At 53.5% G+C, this 21,365-nt stretch overlaps 7 protein-coding genes across 7 annotated transcripts; 3 read left to right on the top strand and 4 right to left on the bottom strand.

Annotated features, from left to right (window-relative positions):
- Window positions 1-1,799: 1,799 nt before the first annotated feature.
- Window positions 1,800-3,368, bottom strand: LTS14_002459 (uncharacterized protein; the record flags this gene model as incomplete). Its single annotated transcript, XM_064835165.1, has 1 exon — window positions 1,800-3,368. One exon carries the CDS (start codon window positions 3,366-3,368, stop codon window positions 1,800-1,802), a length of 1,569 nt encoding a protein of 522 aa, XP_064697100.1.
- A 484-nt stretch (window positions 3,369-3,852) lies between these two features.
- Window positions 3,853-5,767, bottom strand: LTS14_002458 (uncharacterized protein; the record flags this gene model as incomplete). The annotated part of the gene is made up of 3 exons (XM_064835164.1): window positions 3,853-4,780; window positions 4,834-5,092; window positions 5,155-5,767. 3 exons carry the CDS (start codon window positions 5,765-5,767, stop codon window positions 3,853-3,855), a joined length of 1,800 nt encoding a protein of 599 aa, XP_064697099.1.
- Window positions 5,768-6,581: 814 nt separating this feature from the next.
- Window positions 6,582-7,821, top strand: EFM5_2 (Protein-lysine N-methyltransferase efm5; the record flags this gene model as incomplete). The annotated part of the gene is made up of 2 exons (XM_064835163.1): window positions 6,582-7,658; window positions 7,723-7,821. 2 exons carry the CDS (start codon window positions 6,582-6,584, stop codon window positions 7,819-7,821), a joined length of 1,176 nt encoding a protein of 391 aa, XP_064697098.1.
- Window positions 7,822-9,121: 1,300 nt separating this feature from the next.
- LTS14_002456 (uncharacterized protein) lies at window positions 9,122-10,519 on the bottom strand (the record flags this gene model as incomplete). Its single annotated transcript, XM_064835162.1, has 1 exon — window positions 9,122-10,519. The coding sequence occupies one exon, from the start codon at window positions 10,517-10,519 to the stop codon at window positions 9,122-9,124; it is 1,398 nt and encodes a 465-aa protein (XP_064697097.1).
- Window positions 10,520-14,821: 4,302 nt separating this feature from the next.
- On the bottom strand, window positions 14,822-19,463 carry IFM1 (translation initiation factor IF-2; the record flags this gene model as incomplete). The annotated part of the gene is made up of 3 exons (XM_064835161.1): window positions 14,822-14,973; window positions 15,038-19,391; window positions 19,440-19,463. The coding sequence occupies 3 exons, from the start codon at window positions 19,461-19,463 to the stop codon at window positions 14,822-14,824; spliced, it is 4,530 nt and encodes a 1,509-aa protein (XP_064697096.1).
- Window positions 19,464-19,713: 250 nt separating this feature from the next.
- LTS14_002454 (uncharacterized protein) lies at window positions 19,714-20,112 on the top strand (the record flags this gene model as incomplete). Its single annotated transcript, XM_064835160.1, has 2 exons — window positions 19,714-19,725; window positions 19,786-20,112. 2 exons carry the CDS (start codon window positions 19,714-19,716, stop codon window positions 20,110-20,112), a joined length of 339 nt encoding a protein of 112 aa, XP_064697095.1.
- A 291-nt stretch (window positions 20,113-20,403) lies between these two features.
- On the top strand, window positions 20,404-21,333 carry LTS14_002453 (uncharacterized protein; the record flags this gene model as incomplete). Its single annotated transcript, XM_064835159.1, is given in 3 exon segments — window positions 20,404-20,609; window positions 20,688-20,859; window positions 20,875-21,333. 3 exon segments carry the CDS (start codon window positions 20,404-20,406, stop codon window positions 21,331-21,333), a joined length of 837 nt encoding a protein of 278 aa, XP_064697094.1.
- Window positions 21,334-21,365: the final 32 nt, after the last annotated feature.

Here is a 21,365-nt window from a genome sequence, read left to right as displayed (position 1 = left end):
CGACCCGAAAGACCCTGCAGATCTGCCGGAGCGAAATCTGGGGCCGTGTCGGTCCGAAACTGAGTCGGTGCCGAAGCATAGATTGATCAGATCTACCTCGAGTCCTCCATAGTATCAAAGGCTTCGGCGATCCAAGCACGCACTCGCTCGGCCAATAGCGTCGTAGTTACTGGAGGTTCTCTGGGCCACAGCTGCCTTAGATGAGTTGCACAACAATGCGAGACACTCGATCAAGGACCAAAGCCAAGCGTGAGTATGCGCGGGTGTTCACGCTCGAGGGAGATCTCACCGTGAAATCCAGCCAAGCCTCACTGATCTGGACGCAGCCGGCTCGCGATCATAACAAAACAAGTGTAGCTTTGCTGCAGCTGCCTCCAGAGCTTCGAAATCGCATCTATCGCCATGTGATCGGCCGGCCAATAGTGCATTTAGATCTGCGAGATCAGCAGTGGAAGCAGACGCTGTGTCTCCTCGATAATGCGGAAACGAGTCTCGAGGATGCGCATGCATGTTCCCAACGACCAGATTCTCAATGTGGCTTCCTGTCAATATGCTGCGGATCGAATGCCCATCGTGCCTGCTGGATGACCCTAGCGCCTCGAGCACCTGGACCCATCAGACGGCGAACTAGCATCGCAAGGGTACGTGGCTGTGACTTGCTCCCGCCCTTGAGGGAAGGCGAGAAAGAAAAGAAGGGGTTTCTGCTGAGGCGAGATCTTGTCCTCCTATTCGTTTGTGGGCAGATCTACATGGCCTTAACGCGAACTCCAGCAAGGAGTCTTTGGCTACGGCCCAGCCTGCTTGCCACCACAACGAGACGACTGTCCGCTTGCTACAACTGCCACCAGAAATTAGGAACAGAATCTACGGCTTCAGTATTGGCCATCCCATAATCCACATTTCCCGGGATGGCCTGAGGTGAAAAAACGCTCTCTGCGCCCGCCGTTCTGGCGAGAACATCATACACGGGTATTCTTGCACTCGACGCGAACTCGATGCACGTGACTTCTGGTGTGCCAACTGCGGCAGGAACGCCCACGCGAGTTGCTGGCTTCCTATCACCCGTGGTACTACGCATAGCCGCATCAATCACTCCATCCCTAAAACGAGTACGGACAAAGCCTACACAATCGCACCACGGAGCGGAAAGGATGGCTTCGTGCTGAGACGGGACTTCAATCTCATGTTCGTATGCCGCCAAGTCTACGAGGAGACACATCTGTTGCTATATAACATCACGACTTTCAGCTTCCAGTCGGCAGCCATCCTGCATTATTTTATGATCAGGTTGACAATTCGACAACGGCATGTCTTGGTTCACTTACATTTCGACGCTTCTTCCTCTAGACGTATACGTACTCCGACCAATGTAGCGCCACGGATACTACTGGATCTGCCGGACTTGCTGCCGAATCTAGGCGTGCTACACCTGTCCACATCTCTCACGCGCCTTGAATGGGACATAAGTAAGCTCCGTTGGGCAGTCCCGTTGGCAGCTAATGTGAAAGTCACGGTTTGTTTCGACCACTCGGCAGGGACGCCTGACGGGATTCGTGCCCAGGAAATACCACAGGAATGTCAGCTGTTTGCTCGGCAAATCGAGAGGGGGTGTTCGCGCATTCCTGTTGAGCCGGAGCCTGAGGGCAAGGGAGCCAGTCATGGTGTACTAACGACTGCATAAAGTGCTAAGTCAAGACGTTGACGATGTAACAGGATTGTCTTGTAACTCATATATTGGTGCAGCATGAGACCATCTGAACAGAATCTGCTCGGAAGCTGAGTAAAGATGGTCGCCTTTACTACTGAAATTCATAAACCATCTCTCCCTCAAACCAAGTCTTCAATATCTTCGCACCATCAAAATCTCCTTTACTCAAATCCTGACTGACGGCAATGAAGTTCGCCTTCTTCCCTGCCTCGATACTTCCTAGCTCCTTCTCCCTCCCTATGGCCTCCGCGCCGGCTAAAGTAAGCATACGACAGATCCTCTCACCGCCGAGCTGCTTGTCACCTTGCCCGACTTGATCGATGATCCCTTGCAAACAAGGCAGAATGTCGGGACTAGCGCCTGCTCCCCAATCCGAGCCTATCGTGACATGCGCACCAGCTTTGGCCATCTTGGCGAAGTTCCAGTCCATCAACCCTCCACTTGACTCAGTAACGGGATGCACGAAGAAGAAAGCCGGCGACATCTCAGCCGTCACGTCCAAGCTACGGAACCGAGCATAGTCATCGTCGTGAACGCCTGAGCAATGTGCAATCTCATGTCTAGGTCCACCCGGGTTCCTCTTCCGAGCGGCTTCGAACGCATCAAGGGTCAACCTCGTTGCTCCCTGGCCGGTACAATGAATCTTCATCGTCATCCCGCGCTCGTCGTATTTCTGTACCGCGTCGTGAACGTTTGTGATGAACAATTTGTGCTGTTGTGCTCGGCCGTCTTCCTGGAGCGCCGCATGGGAGTAGTAGGGTGGCAAGGGCACGCCGTCTAGGATGATTTTCACGAAGCGAGTGTCGACGTGCTTGGAGCGGTACTTTTCGGCATTGTCGAGCAAGGCGTGCAGTGACGACGTAGGCTCTTCACCTATCCAGTCTGGGGCATAAACGATGTGCGGGAAGATCTCGAGTTTCAGGCTTTGTTCTTGCTCGAGTTCCCGTGTGACGTCCAGGAAAGCTGTATTAGCAGATGCTTCCTGTATCGAAGTCACGCCAGCAGCGTGCAGCATTTTCTGCGCCTCCTTCATCACTCGCTTAGCATGGGATGCTGGCGCTTTAGGTACGGCTAGGATAGCCTTACTCAGGCTATTCTCCGCCATCTCGCCAGTAAGGTGGCCTCTGTTGTCTCGCAAGAAGCATGTCCCTTGGCCATCTGGCTCGGCTGCGATATCATATCCAGATCGTTTCATCGCTTCCGTATTGAGGAAGACGCCATGGCCAGCACCTCCTCGGATCATCACTGGAGTATCAGGATACTCGGCATCCAGTACTTTACGATCATATTCCGGAATCGCATAGCCGCTACCCATAATCCAGTCTTGATTCGTATGAGCATATTTGCACGCACAGCTTCCATTCTTGAGCTCTTCGATCAAGTTGTCATTGCTTACAACTCCTGGCAGAGCAGCGTACGAGGTCATCGCGATGGCTGACATGAGCATGTGACAGTGCGCATCGTGGATTCCGGGCATGATGAACTGGCCTCGAAGGTCGTGGATGACCATGTGCTCTGTCTTCGCTTTGGCGGCGACCTTTGCAGTGGAGCCAACAGCTGTAAATATGCCATTCTCGCTGACAATAAATGCTTCTGCTCGCAGCTGCTGGTCATTGACCGTGAACACGTTCCCGTTAATGTACGCGATGCTAGAAGACATGGTCGACTATCCTGGCAACCGGTACGCAGATAGCAAAGCAATGTTCGTAAGAAAATTGTTGGAACATAGCCATGCGACTCATGCCATAGATTGCAGACGGCTGACAGTTACACGGCTGCCACGCTTATCTACGAAGAGCTATGTATGCTACGGAGTGCTAGACCTTGGCGAGAGGGAAAAGAGAGTTTCAGAGTCGCGGAAACGGAGAAGGAACGCTTCCGTCGAATCCTACAGCATGGCGCTGGTATTGGGATCGTGATTGACCGATCACTGGAAGATAGATCAGTCATCCAGAGCTGGAACGTGACTCGTAATTAGCATCTCAAAGGAATGGAGGTGCGATAGGTGATGTATTATCTGCCTTCACGATCCTCTACATGCTACATCTCAAACGTACCATGCGAGGAATCCTACCACGCAAGATACTTGCTACGATTCCCACTGCTTGCCACAAGCCCGAATAAACCATCGTCTCGGATTATCACTACGGCAGTGAGCCCGTAATAGTAAAGTACGTAACGATGCGAACATGCTGCGCGTCGGCAAATTGCTCCAAATTCATTGTGCTCCCACCAGCCGTCGCCGAGAAGGTCAAGGCAGAAGTACTTGTGCGTTTCAGTGTATTCAGTTGCAATGTTGGTGCGGTAGTGGCCGACGACAGCCCAGAGAGCACAAGAGGTCCATATGTTATAGCCGCAAGACTCGACTTGTCATTTGCTGGCGCGGTGCCAAAACCCATCGTGAATTGTGCTGTGACAACATCGCCACTTGCCCAGCTGCGGTTTATGGAGGCGTATGAGCCTGCGGACGGGGCAGTGATCGCGGCGCCGTTGACTTTGATAGTCGTGCTCTTCGCCCAGGAGGGCACACGGATCTTCATAGTGAATTGGCCAGTCCCGGCGACAGTGAGTGTGGTCGTATCGCTAGTTGGGAACGTCGTGCTCTGCGTGATCTTGATACTCTTGGAAGCCCAATTCAAGACGGAAGACACGAAAAGATTCACGTACAGCGTCGAGCTGCTGCTATCACGGAAGTAGATGCTGTCCATGTGCTTCGTGTGTACCTCCACACTCGTACCCTGACAGCACCAGAAGGACGAGTAATCGGTCGCCCACGTTCCACTACCCCAAGCAGGTCCCAGACCGCGCGTCGCTCCCGGATTGAGTGAGGAGAAATAACTTACAGCGCCATGAGAGGAGCTTTGGTCGTGTGCGCCCAAGATATGATTGAGTAGTGTTCGCTCGTAGAAGTCGAAGTAAGCAACGTTGGTAGGATCAATCGCCCAGAGCTCGTGGGTGAGCTTGAGCATGTTGTAGGAGTTGCAATGTTCCATGGTGTCAGTGGTGAGGTAGCCGGAGATGTCGTTCGCAGCTCGGAAGTGCTCTGCTTGGCTGTTGCCGCCTGGTGCGTAGCTGATGGGGGTGGTCAGAAATCATTCGCGGTCTGGTGTCTGTGATGAACCTACGTATGTGCTTTGATAACGATATTCCAGGCATTTCTTGCCACGTCAAGGTATTTGGAGGTACCAGTCGCCTTATACTCCCGCGCCGCTGCAATCCATTTCGGCACATTAGTGTTCGCATGGAGACCACTGAGTTGATCCTGGTTGTTGGCGAGTGGGGTCATGATAGCCTGATGATCAAAACGCGCAGCTGTCGTGAGCCACTTCTTGTCACCAGTTTGATAATAGATGTCGCTCAATACTTCAGCCATGCCACCGAACTCTGTCCCGAGGACAGACTGCATTTGGGAAATCGACAGCTTTGCGGTACGAGTATCTACCCACCAGCGAGCGCCATTGTCGCGGTCTTGGCGTTGTTGTCGCCGATGTTTCTCCAGACATCCAGTAGACCTGCAAGGATCTTGTGGATGACATACCATGGTACATTACCATTGGTGAGCTTGCCACCCTCCAACGCCGTGAAGTCGGATTCCGGGAAGCCAGCCAGATATCCGGTAGCGAAGCCAGCCGCTCCATTGTTCGCCTGGCACTGTACCATAGCGGCTGTCATGGCCACTGCTTGCGATTTGCAAGTACCATCGCGAAGTGTGGCATAGCATTGCGCCCAAGCAGATAGAATGTGTCCCTGGAAGTGGCTGCGAAATGGGAAGCTGGGCGCATCCCAGCCGGAGTTGGCTTGCGCGCCGTTGGTTGACAGCTTGTGGTTGCTGCGGAATACATAGAGGAGGCGGTCCACGCTTACAGTCTTTATATAGCTGAGTGTACGATTCTGGAAGTCTGCGAAGCGACCTCCAGTCAGCTGTACATTGCTGAGGTCGAACGGGAAGGCGGAGACGCCACTCTCACTGGCGATAGGGGGAGCGACTTGGCCTTGTACCTGTAGAACGGTGCCTGCGATCAGCAGCCCGCTACCGAGAAGGCTGGCGAAGAGACGCATGATCCTTCTGCAAACGTGCTGAGGAAGGGTTGAATGTGCTGGTACCGAGCAATCATCAGTGCCATGTTGGCGATATATATGTGTACTCCATGGGCGGTCCGGTGGGTAGCGTATAGTAGAGGCGTCCGCACAGCATACTCGTGACACTATATATTTATTAGCCAACCGGAGGGTGGAAATCCACGTGTAGTATTCTTCTCCATCGATTTATGAAACTACGCTCGGTGTAGCGAAGTCATTGCGCGTGACAGAACGCCAGCTTTGTTTCATCTTCGAGGGTTGATAACTATCGGACTAGTTCCGAAGCCCAGGAGTACAATCCGTCCGACGCACTTACCCTACAGGCAAGCGAATGAGCATCAGATCTCTTTGTGATGCGGCAAAGGCTTCAATGACCGAGGAAAGGTAGGACGAGAGTAGAGTGCCCATGCTAAAGCACGCATGACAGCGAGCATTACCAACCAGTAGGGCTCCTGGTGGATGCTGGGCCGTCCGATGGACCTCGAATCACTCCATAGCGAGTTCACGTGAGTCGCTAGAGCCGTATTACGTAGCACGGCACATGCGCGCCTTCGCATCACCATCTGTTGTGGCTTGCGACTTATGAGTCCATTGGAAGTGTGGTATTCTCCAACGATGAAGATTCATGTGCCAGACGGTCCAAGCGCTCGGATGTTCCCGCCATTGGAGCTTCGCTGCTTCACCCACAGCATCAGGTAGAGCAGGTAGAGCAGGTAGAGCATAGTGTGGTTGAATCAGTGCGAACACCATCACTCCCACGTGCACGACATCCTCTCCTCTCCTCTCTGTGGCTATGGCTGGCCTACCCACCAGTGCAATGGCCTTCCAGCGCCAGCTCGGCCGCTCCTCCAATGCCCTCACCACCACTCTTCCGAAAGCAGCTCTCGCACCCCTACAGAACCGCCGATACCTTCAGGACATTGCCATCACACGAACAGGGAAGCCCATTCTACGTATATCGGGGGGTAGAAGTAGTTCCGGTGGTCACACGGCAACGGTCTTCGGCGCAACCGGTTTTCTGGGCCGATACATCGTAAACAGACTCGCTCGGGCAGGATGCACTGTAGTCGTACCGTTCCGAGAAGAGATGGCGAAGAGACACTTGAAGGTGTCTGGCGATCTTGGCAGAGTTGTTTTCTTGGAGCATGACCTTCGCAATATCACGTCGATTGAGGAGAGTGTACGACACAGCGACATCGTCATTAATTTGATTGGCCGCGACTATCAGACCAAGAACTTCGACTTCGACTCCGTACACGTCGAGGGCACACGACGGATCGCGAATGCTGTGGCTAAATATGACGTGGACCGCTACATCCATGTCTCCAGCCACTCCGTCGACCCAAACAGCCCGTCGCAGTTCTACAGGACGAAGTACTGGGGCGAGCAGGTTGCCCGTGAGATCTTCCCGGAGACTACAGTCGTGCGTCCAGCTCCCATGTTTGGCTTCGAGGACCGTCTACTCCACCGTCTAGCTCGTGCGAAGAACATCCTCAGCAGCAATAACATGCAAGAACGATTCAATCCGGTACACGTTGTCGATGTCGGCGCAGCGCTGGAGAATATTGCATACGACGACAACACCGCTGGGCAGACTTTCGAGCTTTTCGGCCCTAAGCAGTACAGCATGATGCAGCTCAAAGAGCTTGTGGACAAAGAAATCTTGAAGACACGCAGACACATCAATGTGCCGAAGATGATCATGTCGCCTCTGATGGAGACAATGAACAAGCTGCTGTGGTTCCCAGTCGGCTCCAAGGACGAGGTTGAGCGCGAATATCTCGATCAGGTAATTGACAAGAGCGCCAAGACCTTCAAGGATCTGGACATGGAGCCTGGTGATATTGCGAACTTCACATTTAAGTATCTGGTAAGTAAATTGGCTACGATCTGTCTGCTCTTATCTTGCGAGATTATACTGACGACCATGACAGCAAGCATACCGCAGTGCAGCATACTACGATCTCCCACCCATGACGGAGCGGGAGAAGCGCGAAGAGAAGAAGTACCTCCACGTCTTGGACGACCAATAGACGAAGCACTCGAGTTGATCCCTTTGATCTGGCGGCCGGCCAAAGACAGCTCAGGTGGAAATGCACGAAAGTGCTATTGTGTAGCATAGGCTTAAGCAGTCAGCCAGCAATCTCTGTACATACACTTCCTGAACAATCAGACATCATTTCAGACCGGCGCCCTTTCACTAGCATCACTACATTGTGCACAAGACATGCCCAGCGAACGGCCGAAGTCAGCACCTCCTCCTTATTGCTGAGCTCGCATGACAACTTACCGCTATATAACATCAGTGACCACTCCCGCACCAAACAGCCGTGCGCCTGACTCTTGAGAGCCAAACGCCAGCACGAGCCGTCGCGCCACGTAAAAGTAAATCGGAAACCTTCATTGCCGCTACGCAACGCTCGAATGTACCTATAGGATAAGGTAGTGATATGCGAGCCTGTCACTAAAGCCTAGGCCCTCCCACGACGTCAGACAGGCGCTTTCGCTGTGGAATTACTCGAGTCGTAACAGGGGCGACGTCTATAGGTACCATGAGCCGTGAGGCCGAGGTGGGATGATGACCACGCAGGTTCGTGGATTTGTTATTCCGATAGTGAGCTGGGAATCACATGATTGTAGATGGCAGACTCGAAATGATGAGTGTGTGCGTGGTACGGGATTTGAGGAACGTGGCGCGGGCCATTTGGTTGAGAAAGAAACACACTAACTAGTCCGAGGATACGAATTTATTCATGCAAAATCTAGGACGAGTATTTGGGCAAATGTTGATAATTTATATGCTTGTCAGAGTGGTGATAGCGACTAGTATTAACACTATTGTTCACTGTGAACCATCCAAAGCGGCAGTACACTTTACGCGTCTGCCTGCCAAGTTCTAAACACAAGATGCTATGCCTTCCTCAAAATCATCCCGTGTATTCGTAATATCGTATCAGCTTAATCGTGAACGTAGCATGATCGACTTCAAGTGATGTACAAGCTTGCGAAGCGAAGATTGGTTTGCAGTAGTACAGCGGACCGTGGTCCGGTTTTGTCTCGAGCCGGAGATAGTAGAGTAGCACTTCCTTGGTGCTTCTCGAAGCGAACTCTTCATTTGCGAGACGTGTTGCGTGGCTTGAATGTTGTGCAAGCCAGCGAGGCGAGCGGTATTGTTGGTGTCACAGCTCGAGACGGCTACGATCACCAGTTTAGGCCGGGCATATGCTGTAGTCAAGTCTGGCGTCGATGATCGGGCAAGGCCTCATGATGGCCCGCTGGCTAGTCAATCGACAGGCTGTCGAGAAGAGGGGTCGTTATGGCAGCGAGCTCTCTTCACACTTTTGCCATGCTGATGAAGTCGTCATCATTCTGCAGGAAACCACTCCAGTCCTCATTCGATGGTGTGACCTGCCCGCTGATATCGAGACCGCTGCCAGACATCTTGAAAGGCTCGGCGGTGAAGTCGCCAAAGGGGAGGCCGTTGATATCTTGTGGCGTGTAGGTGAAGCCCGAATCAGTGAAGGCAGTCTGTGGCGACGTCATGCTCTGGCTGAAAGGCATGAAGCTCGTGTCGAGCGACGGCATAGTCAAGGTCTGACTTAAGTCGGATGCTTGTGACATTTGCTGTGCCTTAGGTTTGCCGTTAGGGTTATAAGAATAACCAGGCTGGGTGTACTGGCTGAACATTTGAGGCATGGTGACCTCGCATGGTGCATCGAACAATTGCTGCTGCGCATTCATCGGTAGCTGCATCGAGAGTGGGTTCACACCACCCATCATCTGCTGCTCGAAGCCGGCGCTGAAGGGCGAGGTCTGCTGAGACTGGTAGTGAGCCAGTTCAGGTCGAGACTGCTGCGCCTGCGGTGGTGTCGGGACCTGCTGTGGCGAAGGATGTTCGCTCTTCACACTGTGCGACGATGCAAGATTGGCAGACGAACCGGTGCGTGAGACAGCCGGAGAAATGTGGCCGGGCGACGACACCACGCCCTGCTGCGACACAGGTGTACGTGGCATGTTGTTGGTCTTGACCGGAAGAGACATGCGACGATAGTCGAAGTGCTGCCTTGCATCGACTGGGCTGTTCTGGGAAGATTGCGAGTGCTGTTGCTGGTACTGAGGTACTTGCTGTGACTGCGGCGCTGGCGTCGAGATGGATGCCGAGTGCTCATGGTAGTTATGTCGCATGTTCTGCGTGGTGCGAGGCATCTGATATGGATGCTGTCGATAGCTTTGTGGTGTCTGCGTATACATCTGCGGCGGCATCATGGATCCTTGCATACCGGCTTGCTGCTGCATCTGCATGAAGCCAGGGTTCATGAATTGAGCCTGTGGGTTACAACCCTGGTTACCCATCTGCATGGTATCGACGGTGGCATTACCGACGGCCTGTCTCATGGCGACTTGATTAACGAGGTATGCCTGCAGCCGACGGTTGAAATCGACGTTCTGAGTCTGTAGGTGTGCAGTCAAGCGCCGATACTGCATTGGAAGGTCGTCATCTTCCTCTTCGTACATCTCCTCGTTGATCACATCCTGCTCGGTGACACGAAGTGATCGTCCTGTTCGTCGCTTGTGGATCTCCGAAGCTCTCCGTGCCGACTCCACCCGAGCCTCAAGGCTGCGATCGCTCCTGCGTGATGCAGCAATGTATGCGCGTTCCTGATTCTCCTCGTGCGTACGCTCGGTCTTGACCGGCTTGATGGAGGACATGCTCGTCCTGACTGGAGGCATCTTTGCTCTGTAAGGCGGAGGGTTGATCAGCATCACAACGTTACGCACGAGTGAGGTGAGGTGTGGTTCAGGGAACATACAGTGTAAACAACGAAAGCGAACAGTCGCTGACAATGTCACTGAAGCGATGAACTCGGTGAGTGTAAGTTTGCTGAGGCCTAAAGCTGACCGTCGCGAGTCGCTAGAGTGCTGGTAGATGTAAAGCGGTAGAGCGTAAGACTGCGGGGAGAGCTGGCTGGTGGCGAATGAGAGCCGATGCAGATTGAATGTGTCGGCTGGTCGTCCGAGACTGAATGGATATAGTATGTATCAGGCAAACTTGAGTATGACCTCAATTTGTCTAATAACAAATATCACTCCGAGGGGTTGTAGAAGAGAGCTTGGAAGAGCAACAACTGGGAAGAAAGGGTGCGCAGGGACGAGATGGAATAAGTATCTTAAACCCATCTCAGCAGCGCGCAGACGGCAGCGTCGGAGGCAAAAGACGCAGTGCGCAGATGCTAGCTCGGTTAGTGCGGACCTTGCAGCGTGAGGCCCCACTCGAGGCTTTTTTGACTGCGGGACAGCAGCGTGGGCGGGAGTTGATCTTGATTGACCAGATCGGACGGAGCTCCTCGCTTCCGATTTGAAATCCCCTCTTGTCTCCTTCCTCTTTCCGCCCTCGCGCCATTTCTATTCCCTACCTGACTGTAGTGATCAGGGCTAAACAGTTTTCAATCATTCCCGGCCCTAGGTCATACTGTACCCTCGCCATGTCGATCTGGCCGCTACTTATTTGCTGTCCATTGGCACGGGCATTTTGAATCTGCTGGTGGATCTCGTACAGATCTCGTAAACGCCTGCTGCCGCCCTACCCATCGTTACACCGATCGGCAATCTCACCGGACTGGGCATGCTACGGCTTTCTTGGTGATTCCTGGAGCTGATCAGACAGGAGTCTGGTCGACGTGACGTGCTGGCTACTGTGCTTCTTCCGGTAGTGACCGTTCGTTCAGGCGAAGACGGTTGACGACCGCGCAGGCCTCTTGGCTCAGCCGCCCTTGCTTCACTCTGGAAGTGGTCCGGACTTCCTTGCCCATACCTTTCGCATCTCTTTGACAGTGCGCTGCTATGCGCTGGACCGTCTCGTCTTGAAACACGGCCAGAACAGACAACCTGTACAGCCATTGCAAACCCTTCAATGTCGCTGTGCCGCATCCCTCCGCGATTGACACAATTGGTGGCAAACAGCTTAACGCTTGGGCGCAAACAGTTTCATTGGCTCGGGTCAGATCGAATCCGTGCAGCTCGCTTGTACTGAATCTACCTAGCGGTATCTCACTCACGATTAGGTTTGAACGCTATCTCTCTAGCGCCGCGGTATCGTAGCTTGACTTTACAGATGCTCCGAACCTGGCAATCATGGTCGGTTGCACATAAGCACTGCAGATCACCACAGAGATTGCATTCACAGTTTATAGATTTCTGGAACTTCGTAGCGTGCGGCATACGCCCTTTTGCGACGCCTCTTTAATGAAAACCTCATCCTGCATCCGCGACAGTGCCACCCATGCGCAATTAGCACAGCTAATAATCCTCGCTACTGAATCCGTGTCTCTATTTCCTCGAAGCAGACGATGAAGATGCGGGCGCAATTTCAATCTATCACGTAGCAGACTGTAGGGACTGGACCATGTCGCATATAGCATTACGGTCTGACTATGCTGAATCTGGCATCATGGATCAGACCCGTCACCATGCCTCACTGTTTGCGCACAAGTATTACCTTTGCGAGCTCCATCGTTGTGCCGGCGTGGTTGATCAAGCAGTGTCCGACTCTGGTCAATCCCTCATGTATCGACAAGCACGCAGTCAGCAATACGATGCACCTATCAGACTGCATTACCACAAATCTACGACCAATGACACGGTCGGCGCACTCGTGCAGCATGCAATGCACCTTCGGACAATACAACCTGGCACTTTCAACGCTTTTCCTCCGATCTCATGGCATCTTGTCCATGCATGACAATTATGGATACGTGCATGCGAAAGCCACGAACGCTTCCTGCTGGCATCATTGCATCCTGCGTGATGAAGCCATATGGGGTACATCGATACGGCAGCAGACAAATCCACGACGACGAAGTAGGACGACCACTTTCATCATCATCCGAACGTCGTGACCAGGCCTGCTGATTCCTTGGTTCGCTGCTCACTGTATTCGTCCTTGAGACTGCTTTCTGCCGGAGTGAAGCTGGTCGTCGACCCCATATATACTCTGTCGGAAGGAGAAGACTGCTGCTTCGCTTCACTCGATATTGTCGATTGGTGGAGTCCCACTCAAATCAGTCTTGCCCGCACACGTGCCAGCTGTAAAGGTCGGATGCGCATCGAGTCGATCAGTACGCGACCAGAGTTCCCAGTATCGGTTTTAGTCCTGCCAGTCTGGCGGCGCCTCATGCACTGTCATACCTGCCGCACGGCGCATTCGCGACAGCATCGAGTCTTTGGTGATATAAAATGCTCGCGTTGATGTGGCTATGTGTTGTATCGCGGAACAAGTCTGCCACGCAAACGCCACCAGCTGCTGGGAATGACATGTCTGTCATGATTGCGTCGAGGGCGGACCTTGGTTGCCAATATCGTAAGCTTCCCATCGCTGTAATGGTGCCGCATGCAGATGAGATCGACCTGGGTGCATGAATACTGTATTGGCGCACTCCCCCGCACGGCATTATTGATGTATGGCTGAAGACTCCCGCCTTCCGCGCGACAGGGCCCTCGAGTTAGACCAACCACGTTTGCGACTTTCTTCTCGATACTGCATTCGGCCAGGCTTCTCCCTGCACGGAGAGTTCCACGATGCGCCAATCGCCCCGACTGCAAGATTTGCCTTTGCGACGTTCGCATCGTAACTTTTGCCCCGCTCAAAGATCTGAGCTGGGTCCACTTGGTACATGGGTGTACCTGACATCTGAAAGCAATTTTGGTTGTTCTTGAGTCATCATGACATTTGCTGTATCCGAGCTGCATGCAAGTCTGAGTTCGAGGCATCAATCAGAACGAACATACCATCCGCCTCTACCACAGTGCACTCTGCTTCTCTTGCTTATGGGAGGCATCACAACATAACCATGCCGGCGTCTAACGAGCTAACGAAGTCTACAGCAAACGACAGGAGAGAGTTCCCGATCTGCACGGGCCACGGCGCACGGCATCATGCTCTATCGAGCTGGCTCGTGCGAAGCCACGTCAGCGACAACCAGAAGGCATGAACTGTGCCAGTGCGGGATACCAGACGTTGGTGACAGGCTCGATTAGATCTCATACAGATTGAATCCAATGCAGCAGAAGACGCTCACAGATCTCCCCCATGCCGACATCCGTCGGGCACTACTCTCCTATCTCCGACGAAGAGGCCTTCCAAACCCTGATCCATGTGGCCCTCCGCCTCCCGAAGATGCAGCTTCAGCGATTGCACCAGAGCCTATCAGACAGCGTCCAAGGAAAACGTAGCTCCCCTAGACCCTAGGCCCAGAAGGTTACGAAGAGAGTTCGGCAACCTTTTCGAAGGCCTCTCTAATAACCGGAGGTCGGGCACTAGCTCCGAAGATTCATCCCAGTCGAAGTGGAGTCCACCAGGGAACTAAATAATAATCTGTCTGTTTCATCACCTACCGTATACGTCTCACGCCGGACGGTGAGATCGATTCGTATCCGGATGGATATGCTGGATGTTCCACTGGATTGATTGCGCGGCAGCAAGCAGATGCAAGAACCCTCCGCCCTTACTTCACCCACGTGAGCTTGATCTGCATCTTGAAGTGAGGGCCGAGGTTATTGACTTTTCATGGTGAGATTAGCTACGGAGCCGGACAAAATGAGCGTGTCAGACGTGTGCTGTCAGACTGTCGCTCGACACTGCACTTCGTCTACGAAACGAGCATGGCTATCTCTCACCTTTCGACAAGCGCTTCTTGACGTCCGCCTTCCACTACCTAGTTGTCACCCTTACCATGCTAAGCCAATAACTTCATGGTCTGGACGTGGTGAAGATCTCGAGACCACGAGAGTGATGTTGAAAGGCTTACTGGTCCAATGGGCCTCGAAGGTAAAATTCATCAATAAGACAACTTCCCCCTTCAATCCGGGGGAACAACAAAGAAATGAAGAACAAGGGGCCCGGTGACCCTGGTGTGCAATTACACATGCTGGTCTTGCTATGCTCCGTCTAATATCTACAAGAAGCACTACACACAGACCAACAACACTATCGCTATGCATCACAAGCTCAAAGAGCAAAATTTTGTACAGTGAAGCTCATAGCCTCCTCTTCTCACTGATCTCCTCATAGGTCTGCACCTGGTCACCGACCTCGAAACCCTCCCAGTCATCAAAGCCCATACCACATTCGCTGCCCTTCCGCATCTCCTGAACATCCTTCTTGACGTTCTTGAGGGAAGAGATGATACCTGATGAAGCAGTTAGCCATCGTCCACAGAGTTCTTACAACCACTCGCAGGAAGAGGTACTCACCATCATAAACCTTCACACCCCCCCTCGTGACCTTGGCCCTGCTGCCCTTCCCGATAACACCATTCCTAACCTTACACCCAGCAATCTTCATCTTCTTCCTCCCACCTACACTAATCTCGAACGATACACCGACCTCCGCCTCACCCATGACCCTCGTGCTGATAATAGGTGGTAGTTTCTCCTCAAGCACCAACTTCACATCATCCAGCACGCGGTAGATGACATTGTTCTCCAGAACTTTCACACCTACACGCTCAGCAACACCTTTCATGCCTTCGTCTGGTGGAAGGTTGAAAGCGATGATGTGGCCTTGGGCGGCGGATGCGAGGTCGACGTCGGATTGATTGATTGCTCCGACGGTTGACTGCAGGATCTGCGGCGTGATCAGTGGCGAGGAGATCGAAAGGACGTATTCCGACACTGCTTCTGCAGAGCCAGAAACGTCGGCTTTGATGATGAACGGAACGGTCATATGTCCAGAAGTCGTCTCGGCGTTGTTCTGCGCAGTTGACTCCAATTTAGCAGCAGACTCGAAGTAATCGGCTTCGGTCCCAAACCTCTTTGCAGCTTCCGCCGCCTTCTCCTTCCTCACCCGCTCCTGCTCGAGTCGTCTCGCCTCGTTGATGGCTTCGGTATCAGCAGCTGTTTTCTTCTGCTCCTCCTTCTCACGTCGATACTCGACGACATCAGTAGCCTTCTGCTCCGTCTCCGCTTGCAATACCTCATCGCCAGCCACCGGCTGGTCTCTCCATCCATCAACCTCGACAGGCATACCCGGACCAATTTCTGGCACTACCTTGCCAGATTGATCTTTTAGTGACCTGACTCTACTCCACGTCTTACCGGCCACAATGATCGACCCAGGTCTGAGCGTTCCTCGCTTGACGAGAACAGTCGCCATACGACCAGCTTTGCGTGTAGTGCCCTCAAGCACCCACCCCTCAACCATCCCATCAATCTCAGCCCTCTTGTCCAGAATCTCAGCCGATACGACGACAGCCTCAACAAGCTCACTTACACCCTCCCCAGTCTTGCCCGAAACCGGCACAGCAACCACATCACCTCCAAAGTCCTCAACCACAACCCCATGCCGCGCCAGATCCCCCTTCACCCTCTCAACATCAGCACCTTCCTTGTCAATCTTATTGACAGCCACGAGAATCGGCACCCCAGCCGTCTTAGCACACCGAATAGCCTCAATCGTCTGCGGCTTCACGCCATCGTCGGCCGCCACAACCAAAATCACAATATCCGTGACATTAGCTCCACGCTGCCTCATAGCCAAGAAAGCAGCATGACCAGGCGTATCCAAGAAAGTCACCGTCTTCCCACCTTTCTCCGCAACCTCAACGCTGAAAGCACCAATGTGTTGCGTGATCCCGCCCGCCTCACCATCTACCACCCTTGTCTTACGTAGGAAGTCCAGGAGAGTGGTTTTACCATGATCGACGTGGCCCATGATAGTCACAACAGGCGGACGGGTAGGCAGGAAATCCCTGTCCTCCTCCTCAGGCTCCGGGCGAGCGCGTAGATCTCGCTCTACTTCTTCCGCTTCACCACCGCCGAAGACGGGTTCGAAACCATATTCCATAGCGATCATCCCGCTCGTTTCAGCGTTGAGGATCTTGCCGGGGAAGACGTCATCGTACCCTAGTCTTTCGACTCGACTGACGAAGGATTCATACCTGACACCCAGCTGCTGCGCAAGCGTAGCTACACTCACGAATTCGGGTAGGTTGACCGGTGGTCCTTGCTCAGTACGTCGAGCTTTGCGCTCCTCGGCTTTCTCGACCTTGTCTTGTGCCTTCTGGGCTTTACGCGCTGCTTTACGAGCATTACGCTCATCACGTTCGGCACCACCTGCATCTTCGTCCTCGTCTTCATCGCGGCGCCGACCTCCGCGCTTCTTTACCGGCTCTTCCTTCTCGGCGAATTTGCGGGAGCGCAGAACCCGTTCTTCTGGCTCTTCCTCCACCTCTGCAGGTATCGCACGTCGACGCCCGAGAAGCTCCTGTCGGACATCATCATCATTCTTAGTATCACGTCGCGGTTCGGTCCTTCTCCCAGTATCTCGCAGACTGCTTTCTAGTGCAGAAACGCGATTGTCCTGCCGCGGTCGATCGGCGCCATCTGATCGCCCCACGGCAGGTTCATAGTCTCTTACACCTCCACCGCCCACATCCATCTTTCTCACACCCTGAAACGGGCCATTGCCACGCGTAGAAGGGTTTGGACACTGGCCAGCCATATGTCCAGCCTGTCCACACCTATAGCATACTCTATCCTTGAGAGTCGGACAGTCTCTAGCAACATGCCCAAGCTGCTGACACCTTGCACACTTCGTCTGTGCCAACCGTGCCGCACCGCGAGCTTCGAATGGTGACTGACCATTTCGCGTAGCCTCGCGTGTCTTCTGGTTGTCAAGATAGGCTGGCAGGCTGCGGCTGCGCTGTTGTTGATGCTGGCGGAAGGAGCGATCGATCCAGTCGCCGTCTAGAGGCTGCTGCTCTTGCTGAGGATGTCCAGATTGCTGCTGTGAGAACGGAGCAGGCGCCGCTTGTGGTGGCACTGAGTCTCGTCTTCGAAGATGTTGCCAACTTGCAGCTTGCGCTTCGTCAAAGCTCGGCTCTGCTGGCTGGTGGTCTTCTGTATCGAGCATTGTGGCTCGGTAGCCTGTGTAAGTATCTGAGAAAACATGTCGACCCGGACCTGCTCGGTGTTGTGCTGGTTCACTGAACGGGCTATCACGACCGGCCTCGTAGCGTCGTTGCGGCTCGAATCGCATGGTCGGTCCATTATCATGTTGCTGCTGATACTGAGCATCCGGTGTGTACTGCTGTTGAACATCTCCTCGATGATCTCGCCTGTAATCATTATAAGACGCTACCCCAGCGTCCGGTCGATCATTCACGCTTCGTGATCGAGAGCGTCTACTCTCCGGCACGGCCTCGAAAGCAGGCCACTGGCCGTTGCTCTGGCGTGGTGCCTTCCGCTGCTCGGCTTGCTGAAGTGTAGCAACGAAATCAGGAACGTTGTTCGGCCTTGATTGAGAAGCTGGTCGTCGAGGCAGCCCAGCATCTTCCTCCACACCTCTTAAGCTCGAGTGAGATGAGTCCTCTGGCCTCATTGATGTTTGGTGACCATGTTGCTGCTTCCCGAGAGATATGGAATCATGCGCATCACTTTGGTGGCTGCCAGCCTGACTCCGAGAATTCGACCTGCTAAATCGGGATCCTTGAGCCTCGTTGGTAGGCACAAGAGTGTTGGCAGTAGTTTTGGTAGAATCGAATTCTCTTTCATGCTGGGGCCAGCTTGAGTTCGCTGCAGCCGCGTTGGGCTGTTGAATCGTAGCGGGTTCGGAAGGAGTCGAAGCAGCAGGGTCATCATTGAAGTCTGCCGGTCTGGTTTCCGAATACTGTATGAGCGCTCGTTTGACAGGGCCAGAACCCCACCCAGCGTCTGCAGGACGAGACTTAACCGCCTGTGAACCTGATGCAGAACCAAAAGTGGGCATATCCATCTTACCAGGCGGCGCAGCAGTAGCAGAAGCGAATGGATTGTCTAATCGTGGCTGCTTACTCTGCTTTGCTTGAGGGGTCGGTTGGGTCGTCGGCGATTCGATTTTCAACACTCGCACGCCCTGCTTGGCGAATCGAGAGGCGGGTTGAGCATGCTCGCTGTTCCCGCCATGTTGCGCGGACCTATTCTGATCCTGTCTCTGTGGGTTCCCATTCGACCTCCCTTGCTGGCCAAGTCTCGCTCGACGAGCCTCTTTGCTCTCCGGAGCCAGTGCAGGCGTAGGGGAAGTTTGATCTGACGGCTGTCCCGTAACACTGAAACTGAGCGTCTTGTGACCAGAGTTGGCACCTCGTGAAGAGTCTGTACGCCGCGGTTGCGTCCTTGATACAGATTGACTGTCCCGGCCTTCATTCTGCTTCCATCGCGCTCGAACCCGCTCCTGGGCCTCGCGTTCTTCTTGTGCCGTGGCCTCTCGCGTCTTCGCTTCCTGCCATTGTTGCTGTGCTCGCTGCTGGTCCTGTCGCACACGCTGCGCCTGCTGGATTGCTCGTACCCGGTCTTCTTCCCCCCTCCGTCGCTGCTCACGTGCTTGGCGAAGTCGATTGCGTTCTTCTTGCTCTGAGCGCGAGAGCGATGAATTGGGGTCGAAGCCGGTGGACTGCTGACGAGCTGGTTGGCTTGCTGAATCAACAAAGGGAGAAGCAACAGCCTCAGCCTGCTGTTTATCTGTTCTTCCAGTGTGCAATGATCGACGAGGGAGAGTTGACAATGCTGGTGGGAGGTCTCCAGCTAGACGACATGCACAGAAGATGCATAATGATTGCGCTGAGGATGCCTGTGAAGCATTAGCATCTATTCACAGTACTTCTGAGGTATTACCGACCCTCAGATAGCGCTGTCGTCTCATCACAAACCAATACACAGCTATGATTGCAAGATATGCTGATGCACAATATATATGTTTCTGGATCACGTGCAGAAGTTCCCAATACGGTTCATGCCCGCAGCTTTGATCGGCCGATACTTGGTCTGATTGGTCAGATTATGTTCAAGGTCAATGACGCTGGAGAATACCAGCGACACTGTTGCTTTGCTCTCTACACAAATTCCATCGCTGGGAGACGACTACATCTCGACGACCCCTACCCCCTTCCAAGATGGCAGCCAAGGTGAGTCGCAGGCTGAACACACAATGCATCCTTGATCATACTAACCAAGACCTCTTATAGCAACTAAGCAACCACTACCTCCGCCTCCTCAACCGCTGGCCCGTCGACCGTCTACGCCCGGCAGACCGCCACTTCCAAAAGCTCCTTCAAACTCGTCTGGAGCAATCGAAGACATCACCAAACACCGACACTCATGAAGTCAATGCAGCGTACCTTCTTCTCGATAACACATTCACAAAACAGTTTCCACTACCCAAAGCCATGATGAATCCAGCCAGCGCGCCGGACATGTATATCAACCTGGCCAAGGAGCTGGAGGAAGCGCCTGATCGGACGTGGTGGGGCAACTTTTCCAAACGTATGAAGAATATGATTAGGATGAAGTAGTCTGGCGGGCGAACTACGGAATGCGCACTGGTGAATGCGGTGGGTGCGGGCAGTCACTCGACATGTATGGGACCCTGAGTTGACGTTGTGGACTGAGAGTGGCTTGTGATTTCCGACCACGCATGAAGCAGGCACTGCAACGCGCATGTCTACTGCCTCACCACACGTCCGGACCAATTGTACATGTGTGGATATATCGACCGAACTCCTGATCATCGACACACATCCGCAGATATGTCTTCCAGCGCCTGCAGTACCACGGAATGCACTCATGACAGCCTACCCAACATCATGGGCGAGCCTACCGCCATCTTCCCAATTATCAACGCTGCGCATCCTGAGGCTGCAGGTGGCACCCTTCTCAGGACCTTCGACGAATTCAATAGCCTGATGGAAGCCTCTGGAATCGAAGTCACCAGCTCTTGTGCGAGCGACTTTGACTGTCAGACACAATGGCTTTGCGAAAACTGTGCATACGACATGTCTGGAGAGGAAATGTCAGCATATGGGACCTTTCTAGACCTCTGGGACGATGACGGCGATAACTGAACAGTCCTCGCTGAGCATCATCTCAGCACTCAGCATGCGGCAGTATTTCGCGAGCTTGGGCTCTATCTGCGTGGGTCGGAGGATAGAAAGTTCAAGCGCTTGCCCGAACCTGCATCCGGAACAGTAGCAGCATCTGCCCAGGAGCGAGAGGGTATCGGGCTTGCTGTGAATGAACATTTCAGGACGCTCGGCGAAAGGGTAAAACCCGTCTAGGCTGACAGATTACGCACAGTTGGGCAAGGTCTGATAGCGGAACAACTCGAGGACGGCGACAATAACGAGCGCCATCTTGCATCTATCCAGCCCACTGTCGAGACGACTACAGAAGAGGACTCTGACGAGCAGCGTGCTCAAGACCGTCAGCCCATGATGGATGAGCTCGCGGTGCGCTTCGTGCCTCTGACGCATGACGAGGCCGATATGCTAGAGGCGGTGTGGATCGTGTACGGAGATCAGTGGCAAACTTATTGTCAAAGCAAGCACGACACGAAGACTAGTGCTACTGTGCTCACGAAAGCTGACTCAGCCACTTGGTCCGGTTATGCAGATGCTCGGGCGAAAACTTGGACATATGGAGATGCGGAGCAGCTCCTCAAACGTACGGACCAGGACACATTCATCATATTGCTGTTGAATGCAAGACCGTTCTCTGTGGTATGGCGTTTGATATGAGGTAGTTCATACAGATTACGTGTCCATGAACT

Source organism: Recurvomyces mirabilis (genome assembly GCF_035927965.1).
Source record: "Recurvomyces mirabilis strain CCFEE 5264 chromosome Unknown scaffold_5, whole genome shotgun sequence".
NCBI classification, from domain to species: domain Eukaryota; kingdom Fungi; phylum Ascomycota; class Dothideomycetes; order Mycosphaerellales; family Teratosphaeriaceae; genus Recurvomyces; species Recurvomyces mirabilis.
Note: the sequence above shows the minus strand (reverse complement) of the source record. Positions and strands in the feature narration are given on the sequence as shown.